Here is a 23222-nt window from a genome sequence, read left to right on the forward strand (position 1 = left end):
ATGATGCTTGCTGGGTGTAACAACCAGTATCCCCTGACACCACACCCTGAACCCACTGCTCCACTCCTCCCCTGCAGCCGAGCACAAACCACACTGACCACACACTGCTACTAAGAATCAACATGAACACGACAGAATTAACCAGCATTGTTAAAAGAACAACTATCGAGGGCACACATTTGCTGGCTGTCTTAACTTGTTATCTGCTCCCAACACACATTATCAGCACATTTCCACACATGAGTGTTGTGAACACTGAGTGTTTATGTCACAAAAGACAAACAAGTTCATTTTTGACAGTTTAACGATTCACTGGATAAATTTACATCTGAGATAAAAACATGTTTTAGTGAAAAACTGCACATCCATGTTGTTTTCTGGAAGTGGGCGATGATTCTCGGGCACCGGGCGTACTGGTGGAGGCTTGGTGGGTGCAGAACCAGACGATGGTGTGGTAACCACAGCCGACGAGACTGGACCAGATGGCAACGTGGCAGCCGCAGGCGATGGAGCTGATGGTGGAGCAGGTGGTGGATGAACAGGCTCACCAGAGCTTTCAGCAGAGGATGGCAGCAAGTGAACAGGGCTGGGCTAGAGAGGGACCTGGAAACAGAGCTAAAGCCTGAACAAGTAATAGAGCTAGAAACTGAACTAGAAACTGAATTAGAGGCTGAGCTGGTGATAAAACAGGAAACTGAGCTGATATATGAGCTAATGGCTGAAACAAAAGTTGTAGTGGTGGTTGTGATGATGGTTGTTGAACTTGCAACTAATCAGGTAACTGACTCTTAGCTGCTCTCCTCTGGGGAACAGGGATGGGTACTGGGTCTGGCCGAACACCAGCCATCCCCACCTGAGGAACAGATACGGGCGCAGGGACGAGCTGGGTTGTTCCTGCCTATACCCTGGGAGCCCGTGCAGGCGCAGGAGCTAGCTGGACCTCTGCTGCTCCCACCCAGGGAACTGAAACGGGTGCAGGAGTCAGTGTCTCTGTTAGCACTGTAAGGGTGCAAGGGGAAGCTTGGCCCGAGCTGCCCTGGGAACAGGAACTGGAAGTGCAGAGCGGAGCTCAGGAGCAGTAACAGTCACTGGGCAAACTAGGTTAATGGTGCCAAAGACAGTTTCAACTTGACAGCGAGGTGTCACTCTGAATAATGTCTTTAGAGTTCAAACACACAGTAGCGGAGTCCACAGAGTCCACGGAAGACGAAACAGTGTTACTGTTGATCTATTTTTACTTATTTATTTATTTATTTGATGGATCCGCCTTCCCTCTGTGTCGACCATTCTCACCTGCTGGTAAGCCTCAGTCCTGAACTCCTCCTCCCTGTATGGTTGAATGTGAAGTTGCTTTCCCTGTCTGGATAATAAATCTTGGAAGCACATCTCCTCCCTCTTTTTAGTCTAAAGAACCTGTGCACCTGACTGTGTTAAACATATAAATATGCATTAAAGCCACTAAAGTGTCTTATAGTCCCTGTTAACACATGCCTGCTGACACATGATACACAGTAATATGTGTTTGAACACAACCTGAAACCTGTTAATGTTCTGATTTAACAGCAGATTTCTCCACATGCAGGACAGAGAAATTCCTGCCTCTGTCACACAAAAAGTGGAAAATATATTTGTTTGACATTTTAATCACAATAACAAAGAAATAAACTGTTGGTAGACCCACTTTATACAATGAATCATTCATCAGTAAAAATCTAACTCAAATCAAATACAACAAATTCAACATTCATAGAAAAAAATCCAACCCTGCAGGGATCAAACATCTGATCAAACACCAGGGTTGGACACAGACTTTCTAATCTGACATCACAAAGTTATTCTGAAGCTGTAAATCTAATTAGAAACTCCCCAAAACTACTAAGAGAAAACCCTTAAAAGGTTCAGTGATAGAAGAAAAATCCTTTACATATAAAATCAACAGAGGTTCCTGATAAATAGACTAATAAACAGAGAATAGCTGAACAGTTTCTGTGACACAGACGTAAAAATGCATAAATGCTCCATGATTTTCATTTCTATCCATCATCTTGAACACTGACTATAAATGTGTTCACTTCATTATTGTGTGATTTGGTTTCGTCACGTGTCTCTGTATCTGAAAAATGACATTAAATGTCATCACTCTAGATACAATAATAACAATATAAAAAACCTCAAAGATTAAATTTTTTATTACATTTTAAGGGTTCAAACCTCAAACACATTAAATTTACAGTCATATATGATCAAGAAAATCAACAATCTTCACATTTCAGAAACTGGAACCAGCTTTAAATGTGACTAAAATAATGATAAAACAATCAATTCTCTAATCATTGACTAACTGATGAATCACTGCAGCTCCAATATATTGTTGCATTTGACAACCCACTACAGCAACTACAGAATAAAAGCACTAACCAGACTGATGACAGATTTCAAACATGCTGAATATGAAGAGTAGTATCATTTAAACTCACATGATTATCAGCCATAAGAACAAATTCAGATTTATATTGATGTAAGGTATATAAATGTAAGTACAGTTTGAATCAGTGCAATATTATTTTCACACATCAATGGACCACTGAACTTCTCAGCTTCTAAAATGTAAAGCCTCATTTAGAAACTACACAAGTACATATAATGGTCAGGGATCAACATGAACCTGTCTTCTCTGTTTGACTTTAATCAACTCTGCAGTGGCTCCATTAAACAACCCAAGCCAAAGTCCAGCATAGAGCGGCTGAGTGAATGTGGTCTGGACTCTGTGGAGGAGAGTCATGGTTTCAGAGACGCTGTAGAAAGACAGAATACCTGCTCTGTGATCCAGGTACACTCCTACTCTGGAGGACCGAGGACCTGAGAGGACAGTTTGGACTTTGTTGTGAAGAAATATATAACTGTTTGTGTCACAATATAATGCCCAAGATTTGTTATTGTTTCCAAATCCACATTCATCGCCCGTCCCTGCTCTGCTGATATTCTTGTATGCGACTGCTACACGAACTGCTCCTCCTCTCCACTCCACCTCCCAGTAACAACGTCCAGTCAGACTCTCTCTACTCAGGACATGAGGCCACACAGTGAATCTGTCTGGATGATCAGAATAAGACTTTTGTTGTTTCATAAATGTTACTTTTCTGTTCCTCTCAGATAATAACAGACGTCTGTGTGCTGTGTTTGGATCCAGTGTGATTTCATGTGAATATTTTAAGAATCCAGCTCTGGTCTTTGGCTCTGCTGGTGACAGTAAAACATCCTCTTCAGTGACTGTCAGTGAGATGTTTGTCCATTCCTCTCTCAGAATGTCCTGTAGTTTATCTCTGGTCTCTGACACAGCTGCTGTCACATCCTCAAAGTAGCTCAGAGGACGAATATTGATGCTGGATGAGTGTGTAGACTCACTGAGTGCTGACAGTGAGGGGTAGTTGTGTAGAAACTGGTTGTGATCCTCTGTGTGTGAGAGCTGCTCCAGCTCGCCGTCTTTCCTCTTCAGCTCAGCGATCTCCTGCTCCAGCTTCTCCTGAAGCTCTTTGACTCGACTCACTTCAGTTTCCTGCTGGGATCTGACCTGCTGCTTCACATCAGAGCTTCTTTTCTGGAGGAGACGGATCAGCTCAGTGAACATCTTCTCACTGTCCTCCACTGCTTTATCAGCAGAGCCATTGATGGCCTCCACCTCCTGTTGAAGCAGCTTCACATCTTTCTCTCGCTCCTGGATTCTCTGCTGGATGTTTAGTCGTCTCACCTCGAGCTCCTTCTGCTTCTCAGTCCTTTCTGCTGCAGCTGGGACTGTTTCATGGCCTTTATGTTCATCCATCAAGCAGAGATAACAGATACTCTGCTGATCAGTACAACAGAAAATCTTCATCACCTCATCATGACGAGAGCAGAATTGCACAGGAAGATCCTTGGATCTTCTTCTAGGATTGCCCAGCCTGTGTTTCTTTAATTGAGCTGCATCATAGTGAGGTTGGAGGTGTTTCTCACAGTAAGAGGCTGGACAAGATAAACAGGACTTGATGGCTTTCAGCTTCCTCCCAGTGCAGACATCACAGGCCACATCTTCAGGTCCAGCATAGCAGTGATCAGCTGGAGCAGCTTGGAGTCCAGTCTTCTTCAGCTGCTCCACTAAAGCTGCTAACATGGTGTTTTTCTCCAGGACAGGCCTCGGTGTGAAAGTCTTCCTGCACTGAGGGCAGCTGTGGATTCCCTTCCTGTCCTCTTCATCCCAGAAGCTTTTAATACAGTTCCTGCAGTAGCTGTGTCCACAGGGAATAGTCACCGGATCCTTCAGTAGATCCAAACAGATGGAACAAGAGAAGGTTTCTCGATCCAGCTGAACTCCTTTCTGCGCCATTTCTCCTCTCAGTGTCAGTGACTGTGTGAGTTTCTCTTCCTTATAACTGAAACTAGTCTGAGATCTGATCTCAACAACATGTTTCTGCAGTGAATGGAGTCTGTCTTGTTTATCAGGCTGTGTCTCATTCCAGGAAGAGCAGCTGTTCGAGAGCGATACTGTGTGTTTAACCCTTTTTCATTTACAGCAGATCACAGAGCCTGTGTCAGCTCAGCTATCAGAATCAAACAGTGAAGCTGACCTGTGTAAGTCAGCAGGTCAGACAGTATGTTAATGAGGGCAAATCTACAAAGCAGTAATGAACTTTTCATAAACCACATTTAATATAAATCTATGATACGTCCATAAGTCTGCACCGTCTGAAACCTCCTCACATTTCAGCCCTCATTTCTCATCATATTGTAATCTACAGTTATTTATGGTTCAGTGAGTTTTTCTTGGAGTTTCCAGCTTCTGAGAGCATTATTTACATCACTAAAGTATTTATGATTCCCCTGGTATAAAAAAGCTTCACAGTAAAATCTCATCTTTGTAAGATTCACACTGAAACATGTTTACTATACTGCATGATGAAGACAGCTGAACACGACGTCCCCAGAAACATGTTTTATTATCAGAAACAGACAAAAAGAATCAGCTTTCCTGCCCTACAGTTTGATGGTTCAAAAGCACGAAGGACAAAAAATGTAAAGAATTGAAACGTAAGAAATCTGTCCTCTCCTCATCCTTCACCACCCTCAGCGTAACCTTCATTTTCTTTGCTCTCTTTACCTTCATCATCCTCTGCATCGTCTTCTTGCTCACTGTCTGCTGCACACACACACACACACACACACACACACACACACACCTCTACATCAATGAAGGAAACAGCACAGATATGAGCCTCTTAACCTGCTCACAGCCTCATACTGTTTTTAACATCAGAGGTCACCAAGGAGCGCCATAACAACTGTAACTAATACCAGAATAGGTCAAAGGTCAGAGTTGTTAAAGTGGTTAAATATATGAAATACTCAACAGTGTGTCAGAGAGAAGGGAGCAGCTATCAGTCTGAGTCATACACTGAGCAGTTTGGCAGCATTCATGGTTTTATTGACACAGTTATGATCAGTTTGAAGTGTTGCAGCATGTTCACTCCTGCTCTGCATGTTGTGCAGTTACTGATGTGTTAAACTGTGTGTGTGCAGGCTGTGGCTCTGTTTCACTTCCACAGTTCAACTACAGAGGGCGCTAAAAGGGTCCAGGTCATGTTAGTCTAAGTGCCTGAAAAGAAGTTCAGTTTCCTTCTTTTTAAGATATCCAGGCTGAACTTCACGACAACAATTCAAGCGTCTACCAATGAGAGTTCAGGACACTGTGATTGATCTACGACGGGGTGGTAAACACCTCAAGTGTTTTTATGTCTAGTTAGCAGAAAGAGTAGGAGTATAAGCCATGTTTGCTCAGCAGCAGCTTTATATTAGAGGGTGTATCTTTAGTATTTTAGCTTTTATATAAACCCCTGTTTCACCCCCTGCTATGTGCCTATTGTGAAGAGGGAAGCTGTGACCACTAGAAGTATAGTAGTAGGTGGTCGGAGGAGGCTTTAGTGGGACTACAGGGTTGTTTTGAGGTGACAGACTGGGAGACACTCTGTGAGCCTCACGGTGAGGACACCAGTGGGCTTACTGAGTGTGTCACTCACTACATAACCTTCTGCACCAGCTCCATTGTCCCAGCATGGACACATTGCACCATTGCCGCCTCTCCTGCACCATTCACTTCCACTCGTGACCAGATTCAAAGACAAAGGAGAAGACTCCAATCAAGCACGTTGTAACGTCCGGTTGTGTTTAGTGGTTGAGAGGAGGCGGCTAAACACTTAGCAGGATAGTCGAAAGAATACACACTCGCACTGGCATTGGGAATTCCACAGTATGTTCTTTAATATACCTTCTCTTCATCAACCATATAAGCCCGGTTGAACGGCTGCAGCTTAACAAACATAGCGCATAGTGTTCGTACAACCCATTACGTTGCAAACAAAGGTGTCTGGAGAGGTAAAACATAAAATCTGTCCATCCTCATGCACTAGCGTGTAAGCACATGTCCATACAATCACAGAGAGAGCCAGTGGCGCATATGGATGACAACATTAACCCTCGACTTGGGTTGTCTTAAAGAGACACCACACCATTGTGACTGTTACAACGTCTGCTGGACCAGACCAGATGAGTCCTATGTCCTCAAGGCCTGTCCCACCCAGCTTTGTGGGGTCTTTTATAAATTGTTCATGTTGAGTTTGCCATCTTCAGAAGTTTTATGATGACTCTGCAGTGGTTGGATGTATCAGTGTGTCATGGTCCGGCTGAGTGCAGGTTTTTCCATAGAGCCGGTTGCTCCACCTCTGGGTGGAGTCATTGCATTACAGCCTGCAGTCCACACCTGTTGGCAATTAAGCTGCCAATACTTAAGACCAGCGTCACCAGGTCTTCAACTAACCTCTGTTAGTGTAGGCCGACACAGCTCTTGTGATATTGTTCACAGTGATATTCTCTGCCTGTAGTCATCCACCTGATCCCGATGCTCAAACTCTGACAATACTCACCTTCATTTGGACGCCAGTTTTCTCTTCAGCTCTTCCTCCACAGCTCCTGCTCACTTCTCCTCCCTGCCACAGTTACCGGATACCACATGTGTATACCACCACCGGTATCCATCACCGCCTCACTCGGAACACTTACCCCTCTCATGCAGATCCTCCACCTAATAAGTAACACAGTTCTTGTCCATATTTGGTCTTTCCTGACCTGCAGAAAAACACCTTCTGAACTTTACCTCCTCTCGTTACAGTGACTCAAAAGTCTCCTGGTTTCGTTCCCTCAGCCTGACTTCCCTTTTCCCCACGTCACAGAATTCATATGTGTATAGTTTCCTAGTACTTCATGTTTGTTGTACAGTTCACATTTGCTAAACTACTTCTTAGAATCTCACGTACATCATGGTTCACAGTTCATAGTCACATCATAGCTGTGATTCTGTGTTTGTAAATAACGTCTTGTTATCATGTTTCCCAGTGACTCTGTTTGTATCTGCAATTGAGTCCGTTTGTCTGGTTTGGTCTCTGACTGTGACACAGTGACGGAGATGAGGCTGAATACTGGGCTGTTTTGTCACATGGTGCAAGCAGAATCATCTGCAGCTCAACGTAACACACAACAAATAAACACAACAAATAAATGGATCTGGCTGTATGGGTACTTAATAATCAAGCTGGCAGTAATGTTGTGGTGTTTAGTAGACAGGAGGGTGGGGAGTGTGAGAGGAAATGACACACAGGACATGGTTTGAGGTAGATTCATACCCAGGCCCTGCAGTGAGGACTATAACCTTCACTACATTGGTCATCTGCTCAGCCAGGTTAACTATAACAACACTGTAAATTCAGTCTGACAGTGAGTTAGTGAGTTAATGACAGTGAGTCAAACCCACTCCCTCCTCCAACTATGATGGCTTAGACAGAGACTTTATGCAAGCTTCTTTGAAGCTGGCAGACAGTGAAGGTGAAGGTGAGCATAACTGAGTTCTAGCGACTCGTTCTTACTTTAATAACTGGTAAATTTCACTGAAGTTCAAAAGAACTCTCAAACCACCAGGAAGGAGACAACAGAAGTATTTATTTTTACCTTCATTGTAATTTCTTCCTTTACCTAAGCTGGTGAGAGGTTGTTGTAGTTGTTGTTGCTTTCAATTTGTAAGATTCCTGCATGAAATGATTTGATCAAATATTTTTAATTTTATATTTTAAATGGTTTACTGTTGTCTATCAGGAAGAGGAATACAATATCTCAGGGTATCTCTGTTTAGCCTGCTGTTCTTGCTACATAACAGGGATATGTGTTTTCCTCTTCAGAGATTACAAAAGGGTTCATGTTCAAAGAAAGTCTTTAAATCCATTTTCAATGTTGTGCCATTTGGCTAATTGTGCCATTTACTTTCAATATTTTATATAAAATAATGTCAAAATGAGACAGCAAAAAAAAAAAAAAGATTTCTAAATAAATTAATTAATATGCCTCTTTATTCCTAAGAAAACAGTCAGCTTTGAGATGTTGTTTATTTTTGCTTTTTAGATAGCACAGAAAGGAAACAGGAGGGTGACGAGAGGGTGAGGGGAAATGACACAGGAAATGGTCGGAGGCAGAATTAGACCTGGGCCCTGCAGTGAGGACTCTAGTTTTATCCATCTGTTAAGCTGGTGAGAGGTTTTTGTTGTTGCTTATAAATTCAGTTTGTAAGATTTCTGCATGGGATGATTTGATCTCTGACTTATTACAGATGAAGCTCCCATCCCGCTGCCTCAGATCTTCATCTTCTCTTTCTCTCTCTGTTCCCTCTGCTCGTCTGATTACAATGGGAGGGAGGGCTTTTAGCTGCTCTGCCCCTCGACTTTGGAATTCCCTATCCCCGGACCTCAGAAATATTAGTTCATTCTCTCTTTTTAAGTCCACCCTCAAAACTCATCTGTTTAAAATTGCCTATCCTTAAATTTCTGTATGCTTTAACTTTTATCTTCTATTTTTATTATTGTGTATATTTCCAGTTTTTATCTGTTGTACAGTGTCCTTGGGTGCTTTGAAAGGCGCTATTTAAATAAAATGTATTATTATTATTATTATTATTATTATTATTTTAGCTTTATATCAACTCTATGATTTATTTTGAGTATTTAATGTTAAATAATCTCAGAGTGCAACATCAAGAAATGATGGTGATTCATAAATAAATAAATAAATATATATACTTTTTATTCCTTAAGCCAAACACAATATTCAGATGAGAATAAAATGCCAGGAACATTTTATAACCTGGAAAAAAATCAATGTGCTTCATGTGTTGCTCTCAGAGGTTGAACCAGCTGTCGTCAGGTTTTCAAAGTCAAATTTGGTCTGAAACTCTTTTCATTCACACTTACGGCATCAGGGAAACTTCACAGTACTGATCTACATCATCGTGTGATGGATGCATCTAAAAAAGTTGAAGGAAGTGATAAAAAGGAAACAACTCATTCAGTAACTTCAGTTTTCTGATGATCTGACAGAGTGAAGAGTCAGACGCTGTTCTTCTGAAGTTTAACGACTTTTCTGCATCAGAATGAAAATCCTCCATTTTCTCTTCTTCTGCTTCTTGTCAGGTGAGGACTGATGATCTTAATGTTGCTCTTTAATTCAAAATATACTCAACTTTATAAAACACTTTTTGAAATACATTTATCTACATACACTAAATAATGTTGTGATTATCCATCTTGTTTTAAATGTATTATTATTATTTTTCATCTGACAGGTCCAGCTGGGCTCGTCAAGGCAAAACATAATATTTGGTCTGCAGCTGAAGGATTTAATGGCACGCTTAACTGCAACTTATCTTTGTCTGGAAGCACAAAGTTCTTCTGTAAGGAAAAATGTGAGATGGAAGCACAGCTCAGAGTGGCAGATGCAGCATGAAGTATAAAGATGGATCTCCAAGAAGAGGAATTGTGTTTTTAAGCTTCTCACAAATGATCAAGTCTGACGCAGGAATGTACAGGTGTGGTTTGGGAAGATCTTCTGCTCCAGATTCATACTTTGACTTTGAGGTCAGAGTTTCAAATGGTGAGTTTTTACTAAAGGTGGGTGGAATTGAAAATGTGGAGACCCCCCCAGGTCTAATTTAGTAATGTGGACCACTTTTAGATCAACCTGTTCAATCAATAAATACAAGCACATTTTACCTGTTATTGCACTTAAGTGTCCATGTTATATGGCATGTGAAAACTGTACTAAGATAACGTTTTAGCACCTCAGTGTAAAGCCTACAATAATATTCAATGATTTATTGATTCAAATTTAGGCTCTGCTAAAACTGAGTTTTACACCACCTCCAACTATCAAAGTCTAAAGCAAAATCTTGCTTTTGTTCAGATTTTCTTTTGTCTATAACTGATTTTGAGCATCAGTATCATGGTTTACATCATGATTTAAATAGATGAAATCTACTAATTTAATTCCTATGATGGAGAGTAACAGAACAAATGTTTGACCTAAAAAGTTGATGATCTTCCAAGAGTGTCATCATGCTAAAAAGAAGTTAGTCACCTTTTTTATATACAGGCTCATCTTCAAGCTGTGAGTCCTGAGAAATGCCTCAAAAAATAAGACAAGTGAACTCCCAGGGTCTATAACTATAACGCTGCCCTCTAAGTTCATAGTATGAATGTTACGTTTTGCATGGCTTCATTAAATATGCAACAACAAGTTTTGATTCTCAGAGGATCAGGTAAGAATGTGTTTTTCAGATTTTTCTGATTGATTATGAAATGATAACTGTGCTCATTTGATCCATGAAATATAATCATAATACAACAGTGTAAAAAATGACCCAACACACTAGTATGTTGTATGTTGTATGCTTGTGGGGTGTTTATTGAAGTGCCACACACGTGGCTGTACGTTTCAGCACATAACTCATAAGCACACAAACTCTCTCTCTCAGGTCTCCGCCTTCAATATATATATAGGGAGAAACCTCAATGGTTAAATGACCACCACCTGTCCCTCCAGCCTCCTTGGCACTGCCCCCTTGAGCTCACTGCCCCACTCCTCCCCTGCAGCTGAGCCAGGGATCACACCTCCCCCACAAACTGGTTCAGTTCAGACTAATTAATGTTCTTCTATTTCACAGATCTGGATAAAAATGTTGGTTTTTATCGCACACAAACTGAGGGAGAAAAGATCACATTGGTATGTTCCAACAACACGTATGGACACAGGAAGTTCTTTTGTAAGAATGAGTGTAAGAATGAAGGGGAGATCCTCATTGACACAACTAATAACAAATCTGAGAGTGGCAGATACAGCATTGAATACAGACCAGGATCTGTGTACGGACTGTATGCAACCATCACACAGTCGTCCAAGTCAGACACAGGAAAGTACATCTGTGGTTATGGAAACCCTCTGACTCCTGATTCATATGCGAATGAATATGTTCTTGTCATTGATGGTAAGTTTCTTTTCAAAATAGTAAAAATAACTTTTAACTTTTGGTGGTTTTGAGGTGAGATTGCTGTCTCTGCCAGAGATCAGCTGATTGGTTGAGACATCATTATACCTTTCTAACATCAAATACAGGACAAATTGTTGAAGTCTGGATGTCCGATCTCAGAGTATTAATTTCCTGTTGTGCTGATAAATTTATTCCTCTGTTCATTCACAAATATAAACCATATTTCTTATGAAGCTTTAAAAAACATACAGATATTTAAATACAGTAAGTTTCACAGTCATAATGTGCACTAATAATTTTTAATCAGAGCACATATCATATACGAAACATCATTTTTTATATTATTAAAAGTTTTTTAACTATTTGAAATCTAAGGTTATGTGTGTTTAAGAAGTGTGAGCTCCACTTTGAATCATGTTTTTAAAGTTGTGATGATGGAGCTAAAATTGAGGTCAAAACATCATCATCATCATCATCATCATCATCATCTTTCACTAAAGCTGAGTGTTTCTACTCTTGCAGGTGAAAACAGATGTAGTGTGCTTTATATGCTTTATATGAGATTTCCCAGTCTAATGTGTAAAAGAGTATCAGCTTATCCATCAGCTGATCTGATGAGACTGACACTGAACGTGAATTTGTGGTTTATCTGAAAAAGTAATAATGATGTAAAGAACAGGAAAGCAGGCAGCTGAGTGATTACAGATCTTCCCTATTGAACTTACACATAAGCTTCATCTTAATGCTGCATTTAGTGCTTCATACATGTTTGTATTTACCTGTATGATGATATGATTAGTTTTACTGCATTTGTCTGTATCGCTATTGATTTAGTATTGATATTTTTTCTGTTTGTTGTTCACAGATTCAAACCCACCTGCTTCCACACTGCACACAGCAACAACACAGAGTGAAAGTGTCACTGCAGGAGTCTCTACACATTGTCCTGACTCCTCCTGGCTTCTGGTTGTGCGTGCGTCCTTGAATGGTGTTTTGCTGATGGCTGTTTTCCTCATGCTCTGCTACATTAGTAAGACAAGGAGGAACTTTGGACTGAACACCAGAGAAAATGACACAAACATGGAGGTGAGTTTGTGTCACTTGTTTTCATCACTTGTCTGTTGTTGCAGGTTTCAGTGAGTGTTGTTGATTCATGCTGTCAGTGTGACTTTCTCAGTGAACTGTAGTGAAAAGAGGTGATGTTACCTGTTATTACGGTTTCTTCAATAATATCCTTGTAGTGTTAGTCCAATAATCACACAACTGGTATGTTAACGCCAACTTTAATGGTCGCCTTCTTTCGTTCAACCACACAAAAAAAACTGACCCTCCAAAACTTCTACTCCCCCTTCCCACCTGCACGTAGCCATGCCCCCCTTCACTGGACACTTGCGCAGTGGGACAGATTGCAGATTGGCAAGATGTTGTGTGTACCACCACCAGTGCTGAGCTCAGAATAGAGTGCAGCCAGAAAAACAGCACTGTCGATCCCATCTGCAAGGGCCAAAATCTCTCCTGCTAGTGTACCCCGTACCACCCTCCTGATCCGTTTCAACTGCCCACATATGGGCAAAAACCTTCTCCCATCAACATGATAAAATGTCCACCTTGTGTCCTCCGTCTGAGAGGTTTCCCATGGAGGAATCACTAAACACCACTAATTTGAGGGATTTGCTTTCACCCAAGAACTGAAACCTCAGCGTAACCTCCTCCGATTTAAGTTTTCTGATCAGTTTGTTTGTGTAGTGCATTGTCTGAATAGTAGCATGTTTTGTGCTTGATGCCAGGATGGAAATGTAACACATGATGTCGGGTCTGCTCTGTCTTGCTACCCACAGTATCTGTCCAATCTTGGATTTTAACATGTCCATCTCTGTATCTGTTAAAGAAGCCTCCCGGTGTGGTGCCCTCGTGTGATCAATAGGAATAGGCTGTAGGTTTTTTATGTACGTATCTTGTTGTAGTTGTATTTCATTCTGAAGAGAGTGAACCTCCATCCCGATGTAGTTGAAGCTGTTATGTTCTTCTCATCCAACTTGAAAAGTAGCTTTCAGTTTGGGGATGACTACTGTGGAGAACATGTCTGAACCACCCCACATAAAGTCATCTACATGACATGCAAGTACTCCTGTCACCTTACAGAGATCATCTAGCCAGTAGAAGACAGTCGGATCAACTTTTGACACTGTGCCCCCCCCCAGCTTCTGCATGGTTTCTTTCACCTTGTTGTACCAGAATAATGAAGCATCTGCCAGGCCATAAACACATTTGTTCAACTTCCATATAGTTCCTTTGCTCTGTGCTTCTTTAGGTGGTCGGATGTACACGTCTCGGGTTAAATCTTTACCTTGCAGAAAAGCTGCTTTAATGTCCATAGAGTTCAGTTTCCATTGATTTTGACATATTACTGCTATGACCATCTTCAGGGACTCGGTTGAACATGTTGGTGAGTCTTTGGAAAGTCCTTGAGTGTTTATTTCTTCAGAGCCTCTTGCAACCAGTCTAGCTTTGGGAACAATGCCCCCTGGTGTTTCCTTGAGTGCGCATATCCACCTTGTTGATATACATTTCTGACCTTTATCTTTCTCCACTTCAAACACATTGTTTCTTTTCCAGTTGTCAAATTCAGTTTGTTTGGCTTGTGAGAAGATGTCTTCCTTCACCACTAATATTTCATCTCTGTTTTTATCTGTGCATGACTTGGCATCTTCAGACCGTGTCACTTGAAGGTTGTTTACTTGCTCCACATTAATGGAACCCATGGATGCAGCAATTTCCTCCAGCTCACTGTATTCCACGTTGTACCACTTTCTGTTTTTCCCTGTGGCTTTTCCTGCTCGACTGATTATTTTTCCAGCATATGTTTGACCTGTTTCTTTGTCTGTGTATTTAATTATTTGTCCAACTTTAAGTTTTGATCTTTCTATATCTGTAGTTGAGTGAGAGAGCATGGGATCTCTTTCTCCAGGTTGTATTGGATCAGAGGACTCGCTCTTTTCTGCAGTACCGAGCGGTTCATTTTCTGCACTGCCAAGTGGTTCACCGTTAGTTGGTGCCATCTCCCCATTTTCGTTTTCAAAATCGTGTTCCTCACCAAGTACAGATGAAAGTCTTTAAAAGATTTTAATCTGTTTTACTCTGATTTTCCTCTTCGGTTTCTTCCATGTTCACTTGTGGTTCATCCACTTTTCTGAGCCTAGACTGGTGTACTCTGACATAGGTTCCTCCATGCCTGACAAATATTACTACACCATCTTGGCCAATGACCACTCCTGGACCTTTCCACTCATGACAGTCTGTTCTTTTATAATAGACTTCGTCCCCCGTTTTATATTTGTCATCAATGGATCGCAGCTGTTTGAGAAGGGCTCTTCGTATCCATTCAGAGCATTCAGCCTCTGTAAAAGCTCGTCTCATGGCATGCAACATTGCAGTGTGCTGGGCAATCCATGTACTCACTTCAGTTTCCAAAGCTGGGGGTCTGTCAGTAAGGACTGAAGGCAGATTTGGATTTTGTCCAAAGACATGTTGGTAGGGACTGTAGCCATGTACATTGTGCATACAGTTCTTTGCCATCAAAGCCCAGTCCAGAGCAGTTTTCCAGTCACGCTCATTGTCTCTCTTTACCTTCAGTAACATTTCAGTAAGGATTTGTGCCTTTCAAGCAAGCCATTGCTCCACGGACTGTACCCTGCAGTGGTGTTAACCTCAATGTTAAATTTCTGTCACGGTTCTGGGTCAGTTTCGACCCAGTATTTTGAGTTTTGATTGTTAGTTTATTTTTGAATGATTGTTGTGGTTTTGGGCGCTATGAGTATTATTATTATTATTATAATGATGATTATTATTAGAATTCTATGTTTCTGTTTATTCATGTTAAGGATTTGTTCTCAGTTGTATCTCACGTTTAGTTTAGTTCAGGTTCCATGTGTCATTCTCTGTCTGTCTGTCTCTCAGTGTCAGGTCTGCGTCTTGGTGTAGTGTTCTCGTTTCCTGTTTTATTGTGAAGGTCTGCGTCTCATGTGAGTGTGTTCAGTTTTACCTTTGTCTCGTCTTGTTGATTATTCCCAGCTGTGTCCACCACCTGTGTTTAATTCCCCTGTGTTTCTCTGTGTATATTTAAGTCATGTCCTCTGTCATTGTAGTTGCTGGTCCGTCTGTGTGTTCATCATGTTTCATCCGTGTGTTCCCTGCTGTATACCATTGTCTGCCTCTGCTCCTTCATGTTCATGTTCGTGTTCTGGTTTCTGCGCTGTAGTTCAGTTGTTTTCCAGTATAGTTTAGTTTGTCTTCGTTTGCCATTTTTCCTTTGCCATTTATTCAATAAACGACCTTCACGACTGCCTGCGCTTGGATCCTCCTTCATTTCTTCCACACGGCTCTTCTCACTCGCCGTGACAATTTCGCCGCCATGTCTCTTATTTCTTCATAATTAAATTCACCGCCATTGTCACTGAATAGTCTGCGCGGTGGACCGTGAATGCTTATCCAGCAGTGGATAAAGTGCTTCACTATCTCCCTGGGTCTTTTTGTGGTGATGATACTTCCTGCACTGAATCTTGTGAAATGGTCAATGGCATGTAGATACCACAGTCCCGGCTCAAGCTCATGCAGGTCCACTGCAACAGTTTCACTGTATGTTGAAGCCATGGGTAAACCCACTGCAGGCTTATGTTTTGGTTTACCGTATCGGATGCATGTGTCACAGTTTTTTTTATAATATTCTTCAGGATTGTAATGCTTTCATCATCACTATTGCCTGAGCAAGACAGACGTTTTTGCAGTCTAACAACTGATGCATGTCCAAATTGTTTGTGTAGTTTAAGAAGGACTGTCTTTTTATCCTTTGTTGTCATGTTTTCTGTCACAATGAGAATTTCATCTTCATCACTAGGTGTCTCACTTTTCTCTAGCTGATTTTTATTAAGGTTGCTCTCATTTCTCAAGTTTACACAATAGTGTCCAGAAGATGTCAGTTCAAGTTTTACAGGTTGATCAAACACTGTTGCTTTGTCTTGAGCAATATCCAAGACTGCACTTGCTCTCTTTAATGAAGTCTTGCTTAAAAGCATCGGTATATCTGCTGGAACAACTTCTGTTTCTATCTTGCATCTAGTTTGTCCTATTTTTGCTGGAATTGTCACTTTTCTTGTGGATTGAACATTTTTTCCATCACCAAAGCGGAACGGCCTTGTGCTCTTTTCATCTTTTATTTTTTGCAACTCTTTCTGAGGTAACTTACATAATCTGCAAGCCATTTCTCTCCACACACAGTTCTTGTACAAGCAGTGTCAATTATGGCAGACCCCAAAGCTTCCATCATGAAGATTTGTGTATCAGAGGGTGATTCATTCGAAAACAGAGTAATATTACATTCTTCAACATCACTCTTTGATCCCTCAGCTTTTGCTAACTTCACATGTTCTGTTTTGTTAGGGCAATCTTTTACCCAGTGATACGTACTTTGGCATACTGCACATCTTATTCTCCTCCCATATTTGTCAAGTGGATTAGTCCCTGCAGCTATTCTTTGGGGTTGCTCTGAGTTTGAACTACGTTCACGCTTGCCTGTGTACTTTGTGAAGTAAGCGGAATCGCCCTCTTGTGGCGAAGAGACGTTATCTCAGAAAATCCTTTTCAAGGCTGATTTCATGTTATCAAAAGAGATGGCGGAACAAGCGGTAAGTGCTAGCTGTTTGTCTTTAGTATTTAGCCCCGTGATGTCTAGCAGCTTAAATGCTAACTCTGCGTCTGGTAATTCCACTTTGAACTTGCGTATCTTGTAGCCTACCGTCGTTCAAATTCGATAATGTAATCCACCATCGACGTGCACCTTTGTCTGTTGATCCGATCAAATTCTGTGTAAGCTTCATACTGTCGATCTTTTTCTTCTTTTAAAAACATAGAGTCCAGTTTGGTTAGAAGAACATCCATCCGCGTATCAGTGTTGAGGTCGTGGGCTGCGATTTCCAGTGTGTTTTCCCTCGCTCTTCCCGATAGCGACAAAGTAATTGCTAGAGCCTGATTTTTTTTTTTGTCCAAGTCTGTAACGAGTCTCCAGATTTCAATTTCATTTTTCCAACTTTCATAAGATCAGAATCAGAATCAGAATCAGAATACTTTATTGATCCCTGGGGGAAATTATTTTTTGTTACAGTGCTCCATTTTAAACCAACATTAAGACAAGACAGACAATACACTAACTAAGAATAGTACAATATATACATATATATACATACATACATACATACATAAGTCACTCATAAATAAATAGTTGGAAAAGAAACATGTGTAGTTGTAGCAGCAAACAGTGTGTTAAGTGGATGCGTTGTACAGGGAGATGGCCACAGGCAGGAATGATTTCCTGTGTCGTTCAGTGGTGCTTTTCGGTAATCTCAGTCTCTCACTGAACGTGCTCCTGTGACTGACCAGCATGTCATGGAGTGGGTGGGAGGTGTTATCCAACATTGTCTTTATCTTGGACAGCATCCGCCTCTCCGACACCACCTTGAGGGAGTCCAGCTCCATCCCCACAACATTGCTGGCCTTACGGATTAGTTTATTGAGTCTGTTGGCATCTGCGACCCTCAGCCTGCTCCCCCAGCATGCAACAGCATAGAGGATCGCACTGGCCACAACAGACTCATAGAAAATCCTCAGCATTTTCTGGCAGATGTTGAAGGACCTCAGTCGCCTCAAAAGATGTCTTCTCATCGAACGATGGTGGCACTTTGTAATTCCCAGCAGCAGCCATCCTCTGCTACCAATGTTAGTCCAATAATCACACAACTGGTATGTTAACTCCAACTTTAATGGTCGCCTTCTTTCGTTCAACCACACAAAAAACTGACCCTCCAAAACTTCTACTCCCCCTTCCCGCCTGCGCGTAGCCATGCCCCCCTTCACTGGACACTTGCGCAGTGGGACAGATACATCTTAACAGTAGTCTTTACCAGCAGTGGGAGGTGAAGACAAAGTGAACAATTTTAATACCAGACAGAAATATTTTTATAATTATGTAGATATAAATGCATACAACATATTTTTTGGTCCTTTGAGGTTATTCCACAGCATCATAATTTCAGGATATCATATCTAAAAGTGTGAAAGCCCCTTTAGTTCTGTTTCCAGACACTGTAGTACATGTATGCTGCTCTGAAGCAAACCTGTTTAACTTCCTATGATATTTATAATGTTACATTTTTTTGGTTTGTTTGTTTCTCTTTAATAAACTTTGTGCTTCTGTTTTTTTTAAAGTTCAATTTGCATTAAACTGTGATGCTGCATGAGGTTATTGTCTTTTTTTTTCAGTTATCTGTAACACATGAGAACTGGGATCCAACCATCAAACACAAAGAGTCCAAAAGCAACAGGACAAAACCCACTCTTCATTATTAAAGACCAAAATCTAACAAGTAAAAATGAATTTTGAGATTTGTGATTTCACAAATCGATTGCTATTTCCCAACTGTAACTGAAAAATGTTGTAAACATTTGGTTTTATTTCATTCATTGTTGTCTACTGTATGATTTATACATTTATGTGCTTACTTATGATAAATATCTGATAGCAGATAATTATCTAACTTTGCTTCTGGAGATTTGTTGTTTGTTTGTGTTGTTTGCTGTTTGTTTTGCATTCCAGTAATCTGATCAAGCACCTCAACTGGAGAATTGCAGAATAGACCCTGTGCACGAGAAAATGCTAACTTCCTGGTTTGAGACCGTATGTAGGGTTGTACATTTCCGGTTGCTTTACTTTGCGGTCAATCGCTACTGCGAAGATATACTCCAAAATCATGTCCAAAACTTGAAAACGGAAAGATCGCGTTAAGTTACAAAAAGCAGAAGGTGGGAACACTCGCCACTGTTGTGTCATAAAAAATCTAATGATCAACTTTGACGTTTAAAAAGAGTTTAGATCGATCAGTTGTTTACATCACTCAACACAAGCAGAACTGCATCACTGCAGCAGAAGACACATCGTCCACATTCAGAAGCACATCTCTGTATAGTGACAATTATTATGATTTAAACAGGCAAATGTTCAGCATTCAAGCTACAGGTGAAGAATAGTCAAACCAGATGTTTCCCCCGTTTTGTTGATATCAGCTAGTCAAGTACACACCTACACAGCATGTTAACAAACCGTGAAAAAAAAGCCACACAAAAATTTATGTTTTTTTTAAATCACATTGTTTCCTGCATCCTGATCGCTGCAGACGATCTCCTCCGTGACGTCTCTCCTGTACAGTACAGAATCGCTGCATCGATCACTACCAGTGTGACTCTGAGGTGCAGTATTGTATGTTGACGAAACGTTTCGCACCATCCATCCATCCATCCATTCGCTTCCGCTTATCCTTTTCAGGGTCGCGGGGGGCGCTGGAGCCTATCCCAGCTGTCATAGGGCGAGAGGCAGACGTTTCGCACCGTCAAAAATAAAATTGGCTACTTGATTTCACCTATCGCTGGTTATTGTTAGAACATAACACCCGCGATAAACGAGGGATAGCTGAGAAATATAAAATTTGAATCCATTTTCTCTTTTGCTCTGAGGCACGGGGAAAAAAATATCGACAAGTCGATGAACATCATTTACAGACATATTGGGTAAATGCCCAAGACATCTATAGAAATGTAAATCGCCACTTGATTCATTCATTTGCTTAACTTGATTTGGGCCATAAACAAGGCGCGAATTGGACACCGGAAACAAAGCTCCCCACAGGAGTTTCCACACCGGAAGTAACATATGCTAACATGCACATAGTCTATTTCCCATGTTGGGTTTTACATGTGAAACACTTTGCACTGAAATTGATGAGAAATACAACAAGGTTTCTTCAATCTGACAAAATGTTAGACATAATAGTGTCTAATGAATGTATCTGGGGACTTTGAGTAGAAATGTGCCTGTTGTTCTTATGAACCCTGTGTCTCAAATGTTTAGTCAGTTTCATTTTCATGTTTGTTTTCCTTTTGTCCCTGTCAAGTTTATGCATCTTAGTCTCTGCCTCAGGGTCTGTTTCTATCTTATTTTTGCCCTTTGTGCATTTAAACCCTTAGTTAGGAGTAAATGTGGATTTCCTGTGGCAAACATGAATGTCAGTTTCTCGGTTTATGAAGGTCACCTTTAACTATGACAGTGCTGAGATACGGACCTCCTGTGAAGTTGTCACCATACTAGTAATGAGCAAAGCGAGACTTCGTGAAACATTTGAAGTCTTTGTGCTTGTATTGATGATTCCAAACAATCTGAAACCATCTCCACAGTGCCCCCTGCTGGACAATTTGGCTATTGTCACGCAAGGCTGGACTGGGACAAAAAATCGGCCCGGGCATTTTGACTAGAGACCGGCCCACCAGGATAAAGATTGAAAATGTGACGTCATTCAGGGATAAAACCGCAAAGGATTCTGGGAACTTGTGGCAAGAGGTACTAGCGCACGCAGGCTTTCAATTGAACTCAGTTACACAGCGATAAAAAGAAACCCAAAAAATGCCAAGAAGCCGTTGTATTATTAACTGCAATAGCCGGTCGCATGACAGCCACGGGAAGCCGACGGGTAAAGAGATCGTTTTTTTTTTATCGGATTACGTCGTTGAAGAGACATTTTTTAAGCCATGTTTCCGAAGTAAGAGCCGACGGATGGTCTGGATATACCAAATATAACGTCTCAGAACACTCCAGCTCACAGGTTACTCTGCTCCAAGCATTCCCACAAAGGTCAGAGTGTTGTAGTAGTTAATACTACAGGGTGTGAAGCGGGTATGGAGGAGGTCAAAACTCCAGACATCAAGCTGTTGTATTATTAACTGCAATAGCCGGTCGCATGACAGCCACAGAAAGCCGACGGGTACAGAGATCAGTTGTGGATTACGTCGTTGAAGAGAAATTGTTTAAGCCAGTAACAAAGAGCCGACGGATGGCCTGGATTGCAGCCATTCAAAGACAAAATATAACGTCCCAGAACACTCCAGCTCACAGGTTAGTCTGCTCCAAGCAGTCCCACAAAGGTCAGTCTGCTGTTGTAGTTAATGCGTCATTTTTCTTAACATAATTGGTGATATAGGTTACAAGCAAGTCTGGCGCTGAACAGAAATTGTCGCGCTATGCTCCTTTGTTTATTGTGCATAAATAGTGAATTGTCCTGACACAATATTGCGTTTCGCTTCTGTTATTACCATGGTACATTGACAAAAACATATACTTTTATTCACAGGATAAAACAGTTGTTTTGTATCACTAATTGTCCATTGCGATTACAGCATACAGTATTATTGTCACTGCTACATTTCTGTAATGCTACTGTAACCGGTTTCTGCTTCATCCCGCTGCAACAGTTCGGCCCAAACAGACTCCTCGACTCTGCGTTGTGTAGTGTTTTTAAAAAGACAAGGAGTCTCTGATCGATCGTTGCCACTTTATTTCCTGAATGGAAACAACGGTGTCAGTGCACAAGCTCGCCATACACCACTCCGCACAGCACACTCTCGTATGGCTACGGCAGACTGGCAGCGATTACTGCAGCAATATTACAATTTCTAATATACAATAAAATAACAGCAACAACAAATGATGTACCTGAATGGAAACAACGGTGTATTATCAGTGCACAGGCTCGCCATACACCACTCCGCACAGCACACTCTCGTATGGCTACGGCAGACTGGCAGCGATTACTGCAGCAATATTACAATTTCTAATATACAATAAAATAACAGCAACAACAAATGATGTACCTGAATGGAAACAACGGTGTATTATCAGTGCACAGGCTCGCCACACACCACTCCGCACAGCACACTACGGGAGAACATCTCATTAGCATTCCGCTTTAGCATACAGTTTCACACATTAATAAACAAATGAAAAGTACATAAAACTGGTGTTGGACATGTGTCCACTAAGCACTTATTACACTCGGTGCTCGTCAGCTAATCAAACATGTTTTATGTGTCTGTACTACTTAGCTATATTGTGTGCGGAACAATACAACTCACCTCTCGTATGGCTACGGCAGGCTGGCAGCGATTACTGCAGCCAGCCTCACCTAACCAGCCACACTGAGAGGGGGGGGGCGCTGATTCCCCATTACACTGATATTTGTGGCAAGTGGAATAATACCACAAACACTGTTACACTACCAGAAATTATTTCCACTACTAATTAATTACCGTTGAGCTCAAAGGTCCTATTAATAAACTGTTAATGAATGTGTATTTATGAAGACGATTTGTGAGACTGGTAAACTTATGATACGTACAATAGTCTTTCGTTCTACACGGTGCATTTCAAGGTCCTGTACCCATCCGTCGGTAAACTGTACCTGGGCTTGTTGCAGTGACCTGAAGTTACTAAACTTCATGAGTGTATGCACTCACTCCAAGAACCATCCATCCATCCATCCATCCATCTTCATCCGCTTATCCGAGGTCGGGTCGCGGGGGTAGCAGCCTAAGCAAAGAGGTCCAGACCTCCCTCTCCCCAGCCACCTCCTCCAGCTTGTCCGGGGGAATACCAAGGCGTTCCCAGGCCAGCCGAGAGATATAATCTCTCCAGCGTGTCCTGGGTCTGCCCCGGGGCCTCCTCCCGGTGGGACATGCCTGGAACACCTCGCCCAGGAGGCGCCCAGGGGGCATCCTTGCCAGATGCCCGAACCACCTCAGCTGGCTCCTTTCGATGTGGAGCAGCAGCTGCTCTACTCTAAGCCCCTCCCGGATGGCCGAACTTCTCACCCTATCTCTAAGGGAGAGGCCAGCCACCCTTCGGAGGAAGCTCATTTCCGCCGCTTGTATCCGCGATCTCGTTCTTTCGGTCACTACCCAC

The 23222-nt window shown here is 41.6% G+C and overlaps 2 protein-coding genes across 2 annotated transcripts; one reads left to right on the top strand and one right to left on the bottom strand.

Annotated features, from left to right (window-relative positions):
• Positions 1-1702: 1702 nt before the first annotated feature.
• On the bottom strand, positions 1703-4375 carry LOC146579439 (tripartite motif-containing protein 16-like). The gene has a single exon (XM_085269220.1). The coding sequence runs from the start codon at positions 4358-4360 to the stop codon at positions 2648-2650; it is 1713 nt and encodes a 570-aa protein (XP_085125346.1). The 5' UTR covers positions 4361-4375; the 3' UTR covers positions 1703-2647.
• A 5121-nt stretch (positions 4376-9496) lies between these two features.
• On the top strand, positions 9497-12576 carry LOC146579440 (polymeric immunoglobulin receptor-like). The gene is made up of 5 exons (XM_085267955.1): positions 9497-9536; positions 9814-9996; positions 11066-11386; positions 12255-12475; positions 12520-12576. Exons 1-5 carry the CDS (start codon positions 9497-9499, stop codon positions 12574-12576), a joined length of 822 nt encoding a protein of 273 aa, XP_085124081.1.
• Positions 12577-23222: the final 10646 nt, after the last annotated feature.

This window comes from Mchenga conophoros, linkage group LG3, assembly GCF_057382185.1.
Source record: "Mchenga conophoros isolate Kocher_MC1m ecotype Shallow Benthic linkage group LG3, M_conophoros_male_GT1.1, whole genome shotgun sequence".
In the NCBI taxonomy this organism is placed as follows: Eukaryota; Metazoa; Chordata; class Actinopteri; order Cichliformes; family Cichlidae; genus Mchenga; species Mchenga conophoros.

Bases quoted from the DNA above. Each gene is read 5' to 3' on its own strand.
- LOC146579439 (XM_085269220.1), bottom strand. From the start codon at position 4,360: ATGGCGCAGAAAGGAGTTCAGCTGGATCGAGAAACCTTCTCTTGTTCC.
- LOC146579440 (XM_085267955.1), top strand. From the start codon at position 9,497: ATGAAAATCCTCCATTTTCTCTTCTTCTGCTTCTTGTCAG. The intron at 9,997-11,065 runs GTGAGTTTTTAC...TCTATTTCACAG, and splicing joins TGAGGTCAGAGTTTCAAATG to ATCTGGATAAAAATGTTGGT. The intron at 11,387-12,254 runs GTAAGTTTCTTT...TGTTGTTCACAG, and splicing joins ATATGTTCTTGTCATTGATG to ATTCAAACCCACCTGCTTCC.